The following is an 18,660-nucleotide window of genomic DNA, read 5'->3' on the forward strand; positions in this document are numbered from 1 at the left end:
AATAATGTGTCTACTGCCCCCCAGTAGACCATCAAACAAACCCCACAGTTACATTGCAATGTCAGATTACTTACATTGTTGAACAGATAGTAGATCATTGGCCTCCAATCCAATAGACATTTAAAAAAAAATGCTATTCCTTGCAAAAAAAAAAAAAAACTGAACAACAATACTTAAAAAAAAAAAAAAATGCAGCAACCGGAGTAATCCATGTCACTCCTCCGGCGACACCAGCAGTGCCGTCGCTCGGCCCAGACGAACGAGGACCTGCAACGCCTGGGATATGCAAAGAGAGGTGCAATGTCTCTGTGGCCGAGCACAAGAACCGAGGTGAGCAAGAATTCTTACAAGTCGGGGGTGGACGCCGACGTTCCTATCCGACCCGAATTCCCACATCGGGACCAGCGCCTCCGGGAGCTTCCAGCACAAGCAGCAGCGACTGGGACGATGGGCTCGAGGTCGGCGAAGATTACGCCTGGGATATGCTTGCCGGCACCGATCTCGGAGAAGAAGATGGTGGGCTCGAGTTCGGCGAAGATTACGCCTGGGACATGCTTGCCGGCACCGATCTCGGAGAAGATGGTGCTGAAGGCGTCGTGGCTTGGCATCTGGCCGTCCGGCTGGGGGGGAAGGGTGAGAGAGAGAGAGAAATCGGTGAGGGGGGAGAGAGAGAGAGAGATTAAAATGAGGGTAATTATGTCAGTAGAAGTTAGATTAGGTAAATGGGGTAAAAAAAACTCTTAGTGGAGCAAGTGAGCAATTTTTAAGTTAAAATTGGGTAAGTGGTCACGGCCCCAAAAAAATATTATATTTATTTTATGTAGACTTTCCAATTCAATAATATTAGATTGTATTTCTTATTATTTTCCTTGTCTATTTTCATTTTCCAATTTCACTACATACTCATTAAAACATTCATATATATTTAATAAGAAGTAAAAATATGATTAAGATCATATGACATAAAAATGTATGATATATATGTTGAACGCATATTGGTGAGGGAAAACAAAATAAATCCTCTTATGATTTATGACCTGAATCTAAGTCAATCCATTATATTTGCAAGATATATATATATATATATATATATATATATATATATATATATATATATAAACATAATAGTTCATGACATTTTCTTATTGATTAGACATTAATTTTTGAAACTCAAGCTTGATTAAGAAATTTTCTCAAAAAAAAAAAAAAAAAAAAACTTGATTAAGAAATGTATATTTAGTTAAGATTTTTAGAGTGATTAAATAATTGAAATGACTAAATTTTTTATTTTAAAGATAATAATTTGTTTGCAAATCATATGAGTGAGGTTATTTGAGAAAGTTTAGTGAGGTTTAGTGAGTAAATTTAATATTTGAAAATTTGATAAGAGGTGTAAAAAGCATAGAGGTCAAGTGAGTAAATTTAGAGGTTCCAATAGAAAAACTCTCAATCATTTTGATAAAAATCTGCCAGCAATGAGTAAATGAGTAAAGTAGCTTTCATATTGGCCACAATAATAAATTTGATTTTCTAAATAGAAGATAAAGGAAATTGGCATGATTTGGTTTTGATTGTTGTTTTTCACTGATGATAAGGTAAGTCTACCACTTAAGAATCACACCTAATTTCCAGTTGTTCACATACGTAAACAATTATGGCTGCTTTAGTGGACGTCAAGTTCTTATTTTTAATTAGTTATTTTACATGCTAAGTATATAAAGCAGTCACGTACAAGGGATCCCAATAACTGAAGTCTGTTTTTTTTTTTTTTTTTTTTTTTTTTTTTAACATATTATGACGAGATGCCTCTTATACAAATTTCTGATCTCTCGGATCTCTTTTTATTCATTATGGTCGGTTTGCCTACAAACTTCTCTTGATTAAATAAGTAGCATATAAAATTCTATTTGAAGAGTTGTTTTCCTTTCTTTCTTTTTGTATCTTGTAAATCAAGGATCATACAACGCAAATGGTTCCATTCATGGTCTTAAGAATGGAAGAATTTGAGAAAGCAGATTACACAGCAAAACATCAGATTACATAGCAAAACATAATGCACATTGATCACATAAACATACACAACTTGCATTCATGGTCTTAAGATTGGAAGAATTTGAGAAAGCAGATTACATAGCAAAACAGATATGATACTGATCACATAAACATACACAACTTCACTGTCACGAAAACAAACTGATCCAACCTAAAAAAACTAGAAGGCTTTCTTCAAAAGAGCAACTAGCTAGTCTTCAAAAACCATTGGAGGAATTAACTACATCAAACTTCATATATCACCTTGCAAAATTTTCATTTGAAGTTTGGAATAATATGCCCTCTGCTCCGGATTCATAGTAGATGTATCCATAGACATAATTCTCATCTCAGCCTCAATTTTCCTATTCTCAGCCTCAAGTTTCCTAACTCGCAGTTTCTCCTTGTCAACTTCAATTTTCTCCTTCATAATTTCTAGTTTTTTTTTTCATCTCTTTCTTTTTTCTCTTGCTGTAATTTTTTTATTTCCACCAATTGATCAGTGGTTTCTTTCAGCTTTCTTTTCTCAGCCTTCTTACCCGGTGGTCTAGCCACTGGAAAGCAAGTGTTTTCTTCTTCTTCAATAACTATGTGAGTGCCGGTAGTTGAAGATGAAGAGAAGGTTTAGATCTTTGCTTACTTTTCTTGCTGTCCAGCTCTTGCATTAGTTGTATCCACTTTGGTTAGTGCCTTAACAAAATCCAAGCATGATCAAGTGTGAACCTTCTCTTTTCTTGTGCTTCAAACATCTTCTTCGCATCTGCAATCTGAAGAGAGTAAAAAGCAATTAAAAAAAGCTGAAACATTATACCATCAGACTTCAGTAGCTATATTTAGTGTTTACCTTGTCTTGTTCAGTCTTCCCACTTTCATGTATTTCATTTATAGCTGCAAAACACCCTGAAAATTTGTTCACCACCTTTTGTATTTTTCCCCACCTTTGTGTCAGCATCGGTTGTGAACGATCACTGTCAAAGGACTTGTACTGATGATAGTACTCTGTAATTTTCCCCCAAAAAGTATGCAGCTTTTGATCATTGCCTTGTATTGAATCCATACTAGTATTCAACCAAGCACTGATAAGGAGTCAATCCTCATCTACATTAAACCCGGGACCTCTTGGAGGCCTTTTGGTAGCCATTTGAGAGATCTCATAAACTTCGTCATGATCTGAGTCTTGTGTGAAAAAACTGGGTGTCACGCCTCTGATTTTTAACACAATTAAAAATCGATATATAACCCCATAATTATACATGCGTGAAAGTTCAGCCATCAATACCAAATACCTGGAAAACTTTTTCCCTTTATACAATATACATGTTGATGCCCTGAACCCACTATGTCAATATTGACCCGCCCACAGAGTCATATATTACATAAGCTTACGAATTAAATTGTCAACAACAAGATAAAACGTAAAAGCTCCTCAGAGTTTACTACAAAGCGGAAGTCATAACAATGGCAAAGCAAATCAAATTGCTTCCTACCAGTTCTGCTGCCAACAAGATACCTCAGCTTCAGCCACGATTTCCCTGACCTGCAAGATTAACCCCTACACCGTTTGAATAGTGCTCCGGGTTGTCACACAACAAACCCGGTAAGCTTTTGCAAGCCCGTATGAGTAACTCAAAACAACTCACACCAAATTACGGGATAAAAGCCCGCACAACTCACGCCAACACGAGGAAAACCTTTCGACTCGAGAATAAGGAAAACATACCATGCTTCCCAAAACAATACTCTTTTCCAAAAAGGAAATCACAAAAGTCACACCGTGACAAAATCAAATAAATCGTTAACCTAACAATTCAAATATGATTAATCGATCCAACCTGGATAAAACACATAAGCACACCAATCAGTCCAACCTGGACGAAACACATCAGCACACCCTCAATCATACCTATCGTTAACCTAACAAATAGAATATGATTCACAAGTCCTCCCAGGACATTTAAAAGAAAGAATCCCCGAAACTCTCTTTTAAAAACACGTACTCATGAGCATCAGATAGCTCCCCGCTACCCCCATGATGTACCAACAACAAATCAGTCTAACCTAGACACACAACACATCAACACAGATTCACCACGAAGCCACTAATATATGAATACGTATGTATATATATATACATATATATCCCATAATATATATATGTACACACATAGTCATTCACTCAGAAATGCCACCAATACATGAATACATATGTATATATATACATCCCATAATATATATATATATATATGTACACACATAATCATTCACTCAGAAATGCCACCAATACATGAATACATATGTATATATATATATATATATCCCATAATATATATATGTACACACATAATCATTCACTCAGAAATGCCACCAATACATGAATACATATGTATATATATATATATCCCATAATATATATATGTACACACATAATCATTCACTCAGAAATGCCACTAATACTATCTATAGTCACAGTTAATCCCATAACTCCAAGACAATATGGTAACTAGGCTCATAACACAGATAAATCATTGGTCACCATCTGCAACCTATCACCATCTGTGACTCTTGGTTTTCAGACCCCGTCTGGTCTTAGAACCAACCGTTGGTCACCATCTGTGACCCATGCATTTCAGACCCCATCTGGTCTCAAGTCAACGTTAAGTAAGTCACACCTGACCTAAAAACGCTACGACCATCTAGTTCCGGCTTTCCCCATCCCTGCTCACCATCTGTGACCCTTGGTACAAGGACCAATACATTTAAAATGAGTCACGCTTGACTCCAAAATGTAACATCAAACTCAATACTTTTCAAACAATAGAAAACATCTTTTTCCACAATATTGTTTCTATAAAAAGTCCCATTCAACAATAATATGAACCCATCATGCATATTATTCATCACACATTATCCACAAGAATATATATATTTCACGTAAATATATATATACGTAGTCATTCGCTCAGGAATGCCTACTAATACCAACTATAGTTTGCAGTTAAATAATTAACGCCGAAACAATAATGGTAATTCCGTTCATAATGAACCTTGTGAGATTACTCACCTCGAAACTCCCGCTGCGTCTTCAATACAGAACAAAGCAGTCAATCACAATAGCCGTCCAAAGAATACTTCGTCAAGTACCTCACAAGCTTTGGATCCTTGCTCAAACTGAGTTGAACTGGTTTCCACGTATATCGATCCAAACAACCACCAAGGATCGATCAAGGAGGCTGCTCTGAGCTCCCCAAGCTTGGCCCGAAGCCTTGCCGTCGCCGGAGCTGCGTTTTCCGGTCGGGTCGAAACACCCCAAACTGCACCGCCTTGCTGCGCCTGCGCCGTACACGGTGGTTATCGCCGCTAGAGAACACCACAGGGAGGAGCGCACGGAGGAGGCGAACTGATCTGGGTTCGTCTGGTGGTCTGCCGTCGCCGGAGCTCACCGGAAAATCCGGGTCGGATAGGCCGGATCCTGGTCGGGTCAGTCGAAAAACTCAGACAGTGAAGGTGAGGTAGAGAGAGAAGAGAGAGAGAGAAAATGAAAGTTTCCGGAAGAGGAAACTAAATGAAAATAGTAAGTTTCTCTTTCGGGAAACTTCTATTTATACCAAAACGGAAACTTCTTCCGCTGGTCATAACTTTCTCATACGAACTCCGATTTCCGCGTTCCGCATGTCCACGAACTCGTATCGACGCGCTCTACAACTTTCGTGAAGGAAGTTTTCGGATAATCTCAACGTATCAAAATTCAACCTTTGCAACCCCCCTAAAGTCATCCTTTTCAAATAAAAATTCGTCCGAAACACTTCCGCTCCGTCCACGAGCCACGAAACCTTCCAACAACCACTAATTAAATTCCGGAAAATCCTCGGAAAATAAATACGAATTTCCGGGGTATCACACTGGGTACCTGTGAAGCTTGAGAATCCATATGGGAAGTCAACATAAATAACCACAAGTGCAATGCTGAAGTTCAGTTGGGGAACAGATGAAAACCACTTAATGAAGGTTATATAGAGTAATAGGCAGCAGTGAATGAAGTTGAGTTATTGTAAATTGCAAAAAGTTGGAGTCTGAAGGTCTTAACAGAGTTGAGTGTTTTAGGGAAGTTAATGCACACAAAAGCAAATCAAGAGAAAGATATGATCAATAATGCACATGAAACAATATAAACGTTATTTTAAGAGTTTCCTTGAGTCAATGTCAGAGTTATTGTCTAAATACAATTAACATTACTGAGAAATTAAATAAACTGCAGTTTATGTGAGTCTAAACCACAGAGTTATTGTCAAGTACAATTAGCATGTATCCATAGAAGTAAATGATACTTTATATCATAACCAGTTCAGATAAATGCAACCAGCATCACTACAACATGTATAACCCATTGTTCAACTACAAGACTCAAGGGTCATGTTCATACAAACTAAAAAATCATATAGCAACCAGCAGCATCTACTAATGACATCAAACTTGTACTGAAAGTAAATAGCCACAGAGAAAGCAACACAATCTGCAGTTTCAGAACACAACCTGTAGTTTCAGAACACACATGTATTCTTTTATTACCATTCAGTTAATAAACTGCATTTCATCAACTTTCTGTTCCATTTTGCATACAGCTTAAGCAATATAAACCTATTTAATGCACAACAACTATTGAATCTATTTTGCACACAGAGAAAGTAAAAGAAACATGCACATTGATCACATCGGACTGTCGTTTCCATTTTGCTCACAGAGAAAGCAATAGAAACTGATTTAATGCACAACCAAACAGCTTTATGAACAGAGAAAGCTGAAACCTATTTAATGCACAACAACTAATTTCTCACAACCAAACAGCTGGAAATAAAAGCAAGTTGAGTAATTTCTCACCTAATCGGACTGTTAACAACTAAACAGCTGCTCACACCAGTTGTCTTCAAACCAGCTGCATTGATAAAGGGGCCAATATGCTAACGTTCCTGGCACTTTGCCTAAAATCTTAAATTAAGAGTTGATTATAAGGGGTAGTCAAACAAATAATATATAATGAGATCATTATGCTAATGATGCCTAACGTTCTTTCTGATTTTGAAATACAATTGGCAAAAGAGAGTGAACAGGAGAGCTATCTTACTAGCTTTACACGGTCTGATGCTTCATGAGAACTATCCAAGTCATCTTCCTGCACTCTTTTCTTATCAGGAAAGCTGCCAATGCAACAAAAAGGATTAATAGATGTGGATAGAAGAATACCACATTTGATTTCTCTGATTCCATGTCTAGACCACTCCTTACACGATTTCTTCTCCATTTACAAGCCTATGATCAAGGTATTATCCTAGAAGAAGAAAATGAAGAAGAGTTTTCATACTCAATACCCTCTATTACCCATGACTACTGTTAGCCAAATAGCCACCCTCAAGTATAAGGGGTACAAGTAATAGTATAGGGATTTAAGAAAGGTTGTCGAACCCACGAGGATTTGATTCCTTTCACTAGCTAGGGTGTGAACCTAAGGAGAGCTAGAATATGCAAATGTACAATCACAAACCTAAATTCACAAGAAAATCTAGGCTCATGGTGAGTATGTGCAAGATGGAGTAGTGATTTGATTTTGGTTTTTTTTTTAAGATAGTTTTGAATTGAAAACAACTAAATGCTAAAATGTAAACTAAATGCTCAAATATAAACTAGTAATATAATGGATGAAGTTAGGGGTTGGATTGTCTACCACTAACCTCCCTTGCAATTATTGAAGTTCAAATACAAGTGATGCTATTCTAATTTCCCAATTACCCTCTTTGTATCCGGATAAGACTACAAATGTTTAAACTCCTTTAATGGTATCAATTCCAACCGGATAAGTCTAGAATTAACTACCTAAGAACAAATCCTATTATCAGTTAAGTCTCAATTCATTGTTCCTAGATGCATGAAGCTTTGAGTTTAGATAATCATGCAAGCAAACCAATCCTAGATCTAGGTGATTTTAACTCACAACCTTCACATGCACATAGAGGATGCTATCATGCTATCAATGCTCAAGGTTAACTACTCCCTAAACATTTTTTCATGAGATGACAAACACAACACATTCAAATTAGTTAAGTTTGAATGAATGCATTTACTTCTTGAATTAACATATGAAGATGAAAATCACAAATAATATCAAATGTAAATTAAAACAACAATTCATACAAGTTTGGCTAGGGCTTTCAACCCTAGCCCCAACAAAGTAACTACTCACTCATAGTCATACAAATTAGCATCAAATCTATAAAGTAAATCAAGGTAAATTAAAGAGTTAAGGAAAGAATGAACTAGTTGAAGCTTGACAAATCAATGGCTAACTCCTTCTTTGTTTTCCTCCTTCAATGCTCCTTGAATCCTCCTTGATGGTGGAATGGATGGATGATAAGCTTCTTGATGGTGATGATAAATGGAATGGTGATCACTACACCAATTTTTCAATCAGACGACAGTTTTTCACTGTCGTCTGATTATACAGTTTGCTGTTGTCTATCTCAATGCCGTCTGATACATAATCAGACAATACGAAAAAACTGTCTTCTGATAAAGTTTACTACGACAGCGACTACACAATTGTCTGTTGTCTGAATACCACGAAGAACAACAGCAATAATACCAAAAACTGTCGTCTGATAAAGTTTACTACGACAGCGACTACACAATTGTCTGTTGTCTGAATACCACGAAGAACAACAGCAATTGCAACTTAACTCTTGTGCAAAGTAATTTCAGTTGACAGATCCTAGAAGAATATGGACGTGTGATGAAAATTTAGAGAACATTGATTTGTAAAAAACTGTTGTCTGAAGGAAGCTTGTACATCTGCAAAGTAATTGAATGCTATTGACTGACTTTAAACAAGACAAGAGCAAAACTATTAAAGCCATTGTGTATCATTGCTTCATACTTTTGCATCCTAAAATAAACTGTTGTCTGAGATTTTCTTGAACTACAGCTTTCTTGCTTCATGGATCCTTAAAGTCTCTTTTCAACCATATGGCCTCCCAAGATGCTGTAGTAGTTTATCAATTCATACAATTGTAGCTTTTCAATTCTCTGTGGTCTTCGTTTTCATCAGACAACAGATTTTTCTTTCTTTTTTCATCATGTTCATTTGTTAGACAATGGTTTGCTGTTGGTTTTGAATTGTCTGAGATATAAGAGAAGACATACATTCTGTACAATTGAACACATCCTTGATTCCAAAAGCCATTTCATTCATCAGCAATATTCATCCCAACATTTACATAAGAATTAACATTGCCTAAGTGGCTATAACTGCATAAAGCCCGGAAAACATAAACGCGTCCACATTGCATTAACCATGCCTATAACTAAAGCAAAAACTAAAACTAGCTAGCAGGAGGCTCATCAAAATACCAAAACAAAAATGCCTTCAACTGCGCATTAACCATGCCTATAACTAAAGCAAAAACTAAAACCAGCTAGCAGTAGGCAGGTGATCAAAATACCAAAATAAGAGCCATGCCTTGAACAACCATCACAGCTATGCAATATGATACTTCATCACAAACTTAGCCCATTCTGACCTCACAACATCAACATCCTTTTGGGTGTAGAACAATTCGGATCGTCGCTGCCACTGAAACAAAAGGCATAGTACAATCTCAACATCACAACATCATGCAGCAACAAGAACATTAAGTTATAAAGCTGTCGAACTAAAATTTAAGGCTTTACCTTTGAAGCAAAACCCAGGTTCTTATCCTCAATTATTTCCTTCATGTACCGCATGATGAATATGCCACAGTCCTTCACATTTTGTTGTGCCGGAATACCCTAAAAACAGTCATTACAAAATCTCAGCAGTGCACTAACCATAGCATGTACAAAATCTGAACCTACAATTATGAATACTAGCATACCCCCATGTTTTGCCACACTATTGATTTCCGGCCAGACCTATTTCTTTGAGCATTGTAAATTTTGATCCCACTTCAACAATAAAATAGAAGACAGCAGTAAGTTTAATCAATCGGCGACAAACAAACCAACATAAAAATCATCATTCCAGTATTTTATCAAAATCAGAGACTTGGTCAGACTTACTTTTCTACAACAGTTTGCCATTCTCCACCAACTAGTCGACGCCGCAATGGATCCATGAAATAGACAGTTTCTTCCTCCGGATTGACAACAGTCAACATCCAATGGTTTCTTATAATTTTATACCAAGAAACTACTATCAGCTGCAATTTTTTTTTATTATATATATATATATATATTACTTACTAAACGACATGTTTGAAGTAATTAATTAGACAAGTTAAAGAAAAGTCATTCACCCTGCATTATACGGCAACAAAAAAATCTGGCCCTTCTGTGCAGTTGTGAACCTATTTGCTAGAAAATGCGATCTTTCCGTTGTATTTCCACTTCCAGCTGCTCCAATCTGTGAAGGGTCCGCAAAGCTAACCATGTGTGACATCTTTGCTCTCTTCAAGACTTCATGCAAGTAGCTGTAAAAGCACATAACCTTAATACATTTGAAAACAAATAAGAGTATACATATTGAATACATTTATGAGATAATAATTCATTGGAGCCTACTGATTTTTCCAACTTACCATATATACATTGAGATTACTCCACCTGATAGTTCAGTCATTGTACACAATGCATGAATGTCTGACTTAAACAGATAATGCTTCCTGTCGATGCCAAACACTTTCTGTTCCAAATTGAAGGAGATTGTCCTCCCATTTGCCAAATTGTCCCTTGTCCAAATCCACAAGCACTTCAAAGGTGCAGGGTAATCTTTTGGTAGCTTCTTCATGTCAATATTCTCCTCTTCAGGACTGCCTAATTGCATTTTCCTCTTCTTCAAACCCTTACTGGACTTATTTGGTTGTTTCTACATGATAACATATCGAGTTATTACTAAATACACAATGGAAGAACAATGGAAGAACATGCATGCTTCAGTTGCAGTTTCAGTTAGTTTACCTTCATAGTGTCGGGAGGGGATTGAAGTATGAGGTCCCTCGGCCAAGCAATGTAAGTCCCAACAGCATCTTTGACAGTATCTATCTCATCGTTGACTGGGAATGGAACCTTAGCTTGAGGATCAAGTGGACGCAGAATCGACACTCGCACATTCCCTTCTTCCAAAGCAACACCATGAAGTGTCTAGTTTTCGCAATTAGTGTCCACTTCAACAATGGTTGCAATAGCAACAATATTGTCGATCGACCCTAAAGCCAATCTGCACTCGAACTCTTTAAGTTCCTGTTTTATGCAATCACACATATTTCAAGAGAAACCAATTCAGCCATCTAGGACAACTCGACATATCAACACTGATTATTAATATACAAATCAAACACATGCATCAAAACAGTTTAATTAATTTATCTACGTCATAGATTAGAGCATATATACCTGCTGTGTAACTTCAACCAACTCAACAGCCTTCTCATGAACTACTGCAGCAGCTGGTTCTTCCACCGGAACCTGTACAACCTTATCTTCTTCCACTTCCTTCGCAATGTCATCCACCAAGTGTAACTGCTTCTTTGCAGAGATACCAGCAGCGTCCTCAATCTTTTGTAATGCACACTTCTCCCGCAAAGTGGAGCAACTACCTTGTCCAGAACCAAGGTCCTTCTGGCCTGCCGTAGGGGACTCAATGACAAGGGTTTTCCCATCAACTTTTGCTTCCAACCTCATTATTGTTGCAGCCCAATATGCTCTCTCTCGTGCCACAATTTTCTCTGTCTCCTCCTCTATTAATTTCTTGCAGCCTTCCTTAATTCTTTCTTCAACAGTTTTCCTTTTTTGCCTCGGTAGGTTAAAATATACGCCAGGCTTGACTTGAGCCCCCACACCACGCACTCTTCCATGGTGTTCAGGGTTACCTAGAGCCTTTGTCAATACATCATCAGTGCCACAAGATGTCACCTCACCGTCACTCACTTGTCTCTTCAGCTTTTCCTAAAAGAAGAATTTTTTTTTAATTTAAATCAGTTTTTGATTTAAAGTTGTATATCTTGTAATATAGTTGTAGTAAATGGCTTAGATAAGCTAAAACAAGTATAACACTTTACTTACTATGTCTGCGGCACACTTCTCTACCTCAACATCTTTGAAGTTGCCGTGTTTATCCTGCCGTGCCTTTATCCACATTGTTGCACGGTCGATTTCCGAATCAGGATTAATTTCAGACTACAAAATAATATAACTATAAGTAACCATTTAACCTTAACAATAACTCAGCATGCAAGATATAAAAGTAAATCACTCTACATATGCTCACCAATTCAGCCTCCAGATTTGCGTATCCCTTACGCGACATGCGATGAGGATACTTGTTCTTACACCTCTTTCCCTTTTGCACCTTCTGCATTTCCTATAAACCATCAAAGTAATGACCATCATAACTCAATTCACTATAGTTATAACATGAGTAGTTATAATTTATCCAAGTTCTGAAAATATGAAAATACAAACAAACTGTACCTGAAATTCCTCAGACAATCGATCAGCTACAAAGATGTCCCAATGAGACTTCTCGATGAAGTTGTAATCAGCTGGGGGATACTCTAACATTTCAGGTTCATCCTTATGTGGGATGATGTACTGTCTAGTCAGCTTGCTCTTAAATTCTCTCCACTTCTGTGAAGCTGAAGATAGGACCATTCTCCTTGCCTCCGGAGGTACCTCAAATGCCATCTAACCAAATGATAAAGAAAAAATTAAAACCAGTCTATGAACATGGAGTCTTTATATTAATCAAGAGAAGAAGGATCAGTATTTTTATACCTCGACACACCCCCAAATCTTATTTTTTCGATCCTTTGGGACCTGCTTCCAAGAAGGTCTCCATATTGGTGCCTTAGTACGTGCTAGTACCCCAATATATGACTGCATTTCTTTGGCTGCAGCACCATAAGGCGACCCCTTCTGATTAAACAAGACTTTCAACTTTACCCCAAGAATTTTCCTTCTCACAATCCTGTGCATTGTAACACAACCACGCTTCAGCAACTTTAAGCCGCTTTTTTCTGGGCTGGATGCCTTAGATGACTTTTTCTTCTTATGCTTCGTCAATGACTTGCTGACCCTTAACGATGTCGTTGCTCTCTTTGGTGATGGCTTATTTTCTGATGCATTTGACTGACCAGAATATGCTTGTTCTGGTGCAGATCTCGCTCTTGTCACTTTCAATGCATTGATAATATTCTGCCTTGCTCTAGTGGCAGCCCTAGATTTTGAAGGAGCCATGATCTACAACCAAAAACACATGAGGGTTAGTTAAATATAAATGGGGCATGCTAGATCATATATAGTACAGCAATATATATTGACCTTATTGTAAAATTATCAAGTTTAAAGAAAAAAAAAATCAATATTGAAAACAGAAAGCTTAACAGATAAGGGAACATTATCATTGATAAGAAACGAAACAAATCAAGTAAAAACAACGATTCACAAATCAAGTTAAAAAAAGATTCATCCGAATTCAAATAAATAAAGTACATAGCCAACAATAACAATAATAAACCCTAAACTAAGAGTTGACACATTTCATCAGTCAATCCATATTCCTTCATCACGATCCCGCATATAATTGCTAGTTTGGTCACCATCTACATCTGTAGTGTCGATCGAAGGCATTGTGGTATCAAACAGCTCGTTCTCAAGTTCAATGACTCCAACCTCCTCATCATCACCTGCATGGTAATCCCTATCAGGACATCGTATGACCACAGACCAATTAGCGTTAAGAGGATCATCTATGTAACAGACTTGCTTCACATCTGTACCTAACACGAAAGGATCATTAAAATGACCTAACTTATTCAAATTTACTAATGTATAACCCAAATCATCTATCTTAATGCTCTTATCAATGTCAGCCCAATCACAGTAGAATACAGGAACCCTAAAGCTATGATAGTCTAACTCCCATATATCTTTAACGACTCCATAAAAAGTCGTATCATCATTAACCGGGTTTTTATCCTTCGCACTAGGGATTAGCATTGCATTGGCGAACAATGAAACACCACTGCATTGAACTGCTCGAACATCATCACGATCCTTGGTGTTGAAATTAACCCCATTTATCTTGTAAGCACTGAATGTTGGTACTTCTGAACTAGGACCATCAGCAATCCACCTTAAGTGTTCCGAAACATTAATATGATCATCAATACAAATGGCAGCAACCTTCATGCAAAGAAATAACATTATGGTTAGTTAAACTGTCATTTATACTTAATATCTACCCAAACTATAAAAGGTACTGGAATAAACAGATCATTGTACTTACCTTGTCTTGTATCCATTTCGCAAATGTTTTATTCTGCTTCTCCTTTAGCCACTTCTTATTTTTTTTTAAATTTGGATAAACATGCTTCAACCATTCCAAATGTTCACTACAAAAGACAAGAAAAATGCAAAACCTTTAGTAAACTCCAACTACATGTATTTATTTGTACCGAAATGACACAGTAAAAAAATAAAAAAATAAACAGAACACATGACTTACTCAAAGTAGGGCCTTGCTTCATTCGTATTCTGCAACACACAAAGATGTGCTAGCTGCAACTTCTTTTGATTTGGACAGATCATTGTGGCACCTGACAAAGGTCTGCACGTCCCCTTCTGGTCAGATGTACTGCTAGATGGTAGTCCAACAGTAGGTTCAGTTAGATTACGTTCTGCCAAAAACTCTACTGCTTCTTCGGCGATGTATGATTCAGCAATGCAACCTTCTGGATGGTTACGGTTCCTAACATATCCTTTTAATGTTTTCATGTACCTTTCGAAGGGGTACATCCATCTAAAGAAAATAGGGCCACATAGCTCAACTTCTCTAACAAGATGGATCGAAAGATGAATCATGATATCGAAGAAGGACGGTGGGAAGAATTTCTCAAGCTCACAAACTGTTTCGACAAGGTCAGCTTGAATTTTTTTTAGCTTCTCTACATCTATGACTTTACTGCATATGGCCTTGAAGAAGAGACAGAACTTAATGATAGCATATCTAACTGGTTTCTCTAATACTGAACGAATTGCAATGGGGAGCAAGTGATGGAGGACGGTATGGCAATCATGTGATTTCATACCAACAAGCCGTAGATCATCCATGGACACTAAACTCTTCACATTAGAACATAACCGATCAGCAAGCTTCATGCCAAAAAAAGATTTGCAAACTGTTTTCTTTTCTTCTAACATGAGATTCCAGCTTGCCAAAGGTAATTTCTCTTTTTTCCCCCCAATTTTAGGCTTCAGACCAGCCCTTATACCCATTGCCACCATATCTAAACGAGCAGCCACCCCATCTTTGGTTTTCCCAGGAATATTCAACAATGTACCGATTAATGCATCGCAAACATTTTTCTCGATGTGCATTACATCAAGATTATGTCGAACGGGAAGAAACTTCCAGTACTCAAGTTCGAAGAAAACAGATTTCTTCTTCCAACATGGTCTACTCTCATCTTCAGCACCCTTATATGGAGGATGAGGGTGCTCTTTACCAAAAGGCCAGTTCATACCTTCTACTCTTTGCAGCACCTCATGTCCACTTAATGGAATAGGAGCGAGATCACATTCTTCAGTGTTATCGAAAACTGCTGCCTGTTTTCGATAAGGATGGTAACGTGGTAAGAATCTCCGATGCCGCATATACGACATCTTTTGACCATGAGCCAGCCTATGAGGTTTGGTATGCTGTAAACAAATAGGACAAGCATTGTACCCTTTCACAATGCTGCCTGACAAATTCCCATATGCAGGGAAGTCGTTAATGGTCCAAAAGAGCACTGCTTTAAGTTTGAAGTACTTTTTTCTATAACCATCATATACCCCTTCAACCCCATCCCACAAAATCTTCAAATCATCTATCAAGGGCTGGAGATAGACATCAATGTCATTTCCAGGCTGTTTAGGTCCAGAGATTAACAAGGTGAGCATCATGTACTTCCTTTTCATGCAGAGCCATGGGGGAAGATTGTAGGTCACTAGTATGACAGGCCAACAAGAATATCTACTAGAAAGGGAACTGTGGGGATTGAAACCATCAGACGACAGCGCTAGCCTTAGATTCCTAGGCTCTGAACTAAAAGCAGACCACTTATCGTCCACTAACTTCCAAGTAGGGGAGTCAGCCGGATGCCTCATTTTATCATCCTTCAGTCGCTCATCAGCATGCCATGTCAAGCTTTTAGCTGTACTAGTCGACTGAAACATCTTTCTAAATCTAGGTATAGGTGGAAAATACCACAACACTTTCCCTGGAACCCCGACTTTTTCTACTTTATTCTTTCCCAACTTCCACCTAGAGAGACCACAAGTAGGGCAGCTAGTGGCATCAACATTACTATCCCTGTATAAGATACAGTCGTTAGGACACGCATGTATCTTTTCATAATTCATTCCCAACGCACACAAACTCTTTTTGGCCTCATAAAAAGAACTTGGCACTTCATTACCTTCTGGAAGCAATATTCCAATCAATATCAACATGTCAGAATAGCAAGCATCACTCAACCCATGCTTTGCTTTGAGGTTATAAGTTTTAACAAGTCCATTTAACTTGGTAAAACGCGTACAGCCAGGGTAAAGAGGTTTGTCGCCATCCTCAACAAACCTTAAAAACTCATCAGAGTCTACTGAAAACTCATGATCATCAGACCCCCCCACAGTGTCATTACCTGCCATTTCTACAGTTTCAGAATTCCCTTCGGGTGCGCTACTCTCATTTGACGAGAGTTCCCCATGCCATATCCATTTTGTGTAAGTTTTATCAATACCAAACTCAACCAAATGATCCCTTACTACCCTAGCCTTCCAAGATTTACCATGACCACATCTCATACAAGGACAGCAAACCTTATTGACATCACAACCACTCTCTAATGCAAACATAATCAATTCTTCAACCCCTAACTCAAAAGCTCGCGATCTCCTATCAGCATGCATCCATGATTTGTCCATCTTACAATGAAAGCAGACAACATATAAATATTCCAAGGATGCAACCACAAAACAAAACAACTTAATATACCTAACATTTCATCGCAACCACAAGTGTACTATATATATGCATGTCATAGAATCATAGAGCACTTAGGCAGCCATTGCAATCATCACAAATATACAGCAACGAACATGTATATTATAAATTGCATCATATTAATGATAACGAAATCAACAACCACATCAACAAACACAACAACATATATTATAAACCTATATGCTACACTAGTACAAAATAAGAGAGAACTTAGCAATACTCACCAAAAGTGCTTATCTAAGCTAGTTTGCCACAGCAATAAGCTTATCTACCTCCACCAGCCTCCACAAATCATCCGCCGAGATTCCTTTTCAATCATCAAATTTACCTATGACAAATTTACAATACATACAAAAGTTATCTCCAAGTTCAAAACTTTAACACTTTTGAAAGTAAAGTCCACGGTCTTTAATCAATCTTTTCTTAGTACAATATACTTTAGTACAGCTATATGTTTATCGTTCTTTCGACATACACCCTTTAACCCCATTTCATGACCTATCTTTAACTAATTAACTACCCTGTTGTCCCAACCATTTCAGATAATTGAGTATTGCTTTGAAAAAGTTCAAATTGGAAAACAAAATAAGGGAAGCCAACTGAATCAAAGTCCAAGTCATATCTATGTCGAACCAAATTTGAATATCATTTATGTCCTCATGACTGAAATTTATATCCAAAAAAAAAAAGAGAAAGAGCAGTAGTTAATTGTGAAAAATGTTGAAATTGTAATCTTGGTTGTAGTAACACTTCAAAAACCCAAGATTCTAAACCCTATGTAATTTTATTCTATATTTGTGGCTGTAGTAAAGCATAATGCCAAAACCCCCATTAAAAACAGAATAGCGAAAGACTGAAAGCCAAATAGGAGACAGAGCATTTCCATGATGCTACAAAGATGGCCATAAGCTGTGCACGTCTGATTTCGAATAGGGTAACAATCAAGTCGACAAACTAACTCAGAAAGTAATTAATTTCTTTTATCATTTAGTTTTTCCTTTAGAGTCTGCTAGCACAATTATTATTATTATTATCCAAACAAATAAACTCTTTAGTTTCTATTCTATAGGAAAAACAGAAGGAATAACAGCTGGTTATCCATGAAGAATAGAACTGATTGAACTCTTTGAAACTAAAGTCTATAATCATCGATGGAACAGAATAGAACAATCAGTAATATAATGATTTAGAAATACAATGTTAAGAACTCATTCTTGAAAACAGAACACCTCACAATCTTAAATTGTTCCATGAGGAGTTTAAAATAAAATCTGAAAACTCATGATCATCAGACAAATATTTCGAACAACTGGTAATGATAGCACAACGATCATGACAAGCAAGTAGTATAGGCCACTATGCACATAAAGAGAAACCACAAAAGTTCCTTCAATTTGATAAAGCCAAATAAACCCTTTTTAAAAACTGTTACTACTACTTAGGGATCCATAAACTCCCAACCAATCTCAACTGTAAACAATTAAGCCCAACCAAATGCTAGAACTAAATGGTCCGTAATAAATATGCAAAATCTGGAAAAAAAAAAAAAAAGGTGGGGTGGG

At 37.3% G+C, this 18,660-nt stretch overlaps 2 protein-coding genes across 2 annotated transcripts; both read right to left on the reverse strand.

Annotated features, from left to right (window-relative positions):
* Positions 1-2,654: 2,654 nt before the first annotated feature.
* LOC133712828 (glutathione S-transferase T3-like) lies at positions 2,655-3,221 on the reverse strand. The gene is made up of 2 exons (XM_062138943.1): positions 2,876-3,221; positions 2,655-2,798 (listed from the first exon to the last, which is right to left on the reverse strand). The coding sequence occupies exons 1-2, from the start codon at positions 3,086-3,088 to the stop codon at positions 2,715-2,717; spliced, it is 297 nt and encodes a 98-aa protein (XP_061994927.1). The 5' UTR covers positions 3,089-3,221; the 3' UTR covers positions 2,655-2,714.
* Positions 3,222-13,596: 10,375 nt separating this feature from the next.
* Positions 13,597-17,019, reverse strand: LOC133711738 (uncharacterized). Its single transcript, XM_062137836.1, has 3 exons — positions 14,561-17,019; positions 14,342-14,447; positions 13,597-14,238 (listed from the first exon to the last, which is right to left on the reverse strand). The coding sequence occupies exons 1-3, from the start codon at positions 17,017-17,019 to the stop codon at positions 13,597-13,599; spliced, it is 3,207 nt and encodes a 1,068-aa protein (XP_061993820.1).
* Between the last annotated feature and the right edge of the window lie 1,641 nt (positions 17,020-18,660).

Source organism: Rosa rugosa, chromosome 5, assembly GCF_958449725.1.
Source record: "Rosa rugosa chromosome 5, drRosRugo1.1, whole genome shotgun sequence".
Lineage (NCBI taxonomy): Eukaryota > Viridiplantae > Streptophyta > Magnoliopsida > Rosales > Rosaceae > Rosa > Rosa rugosa.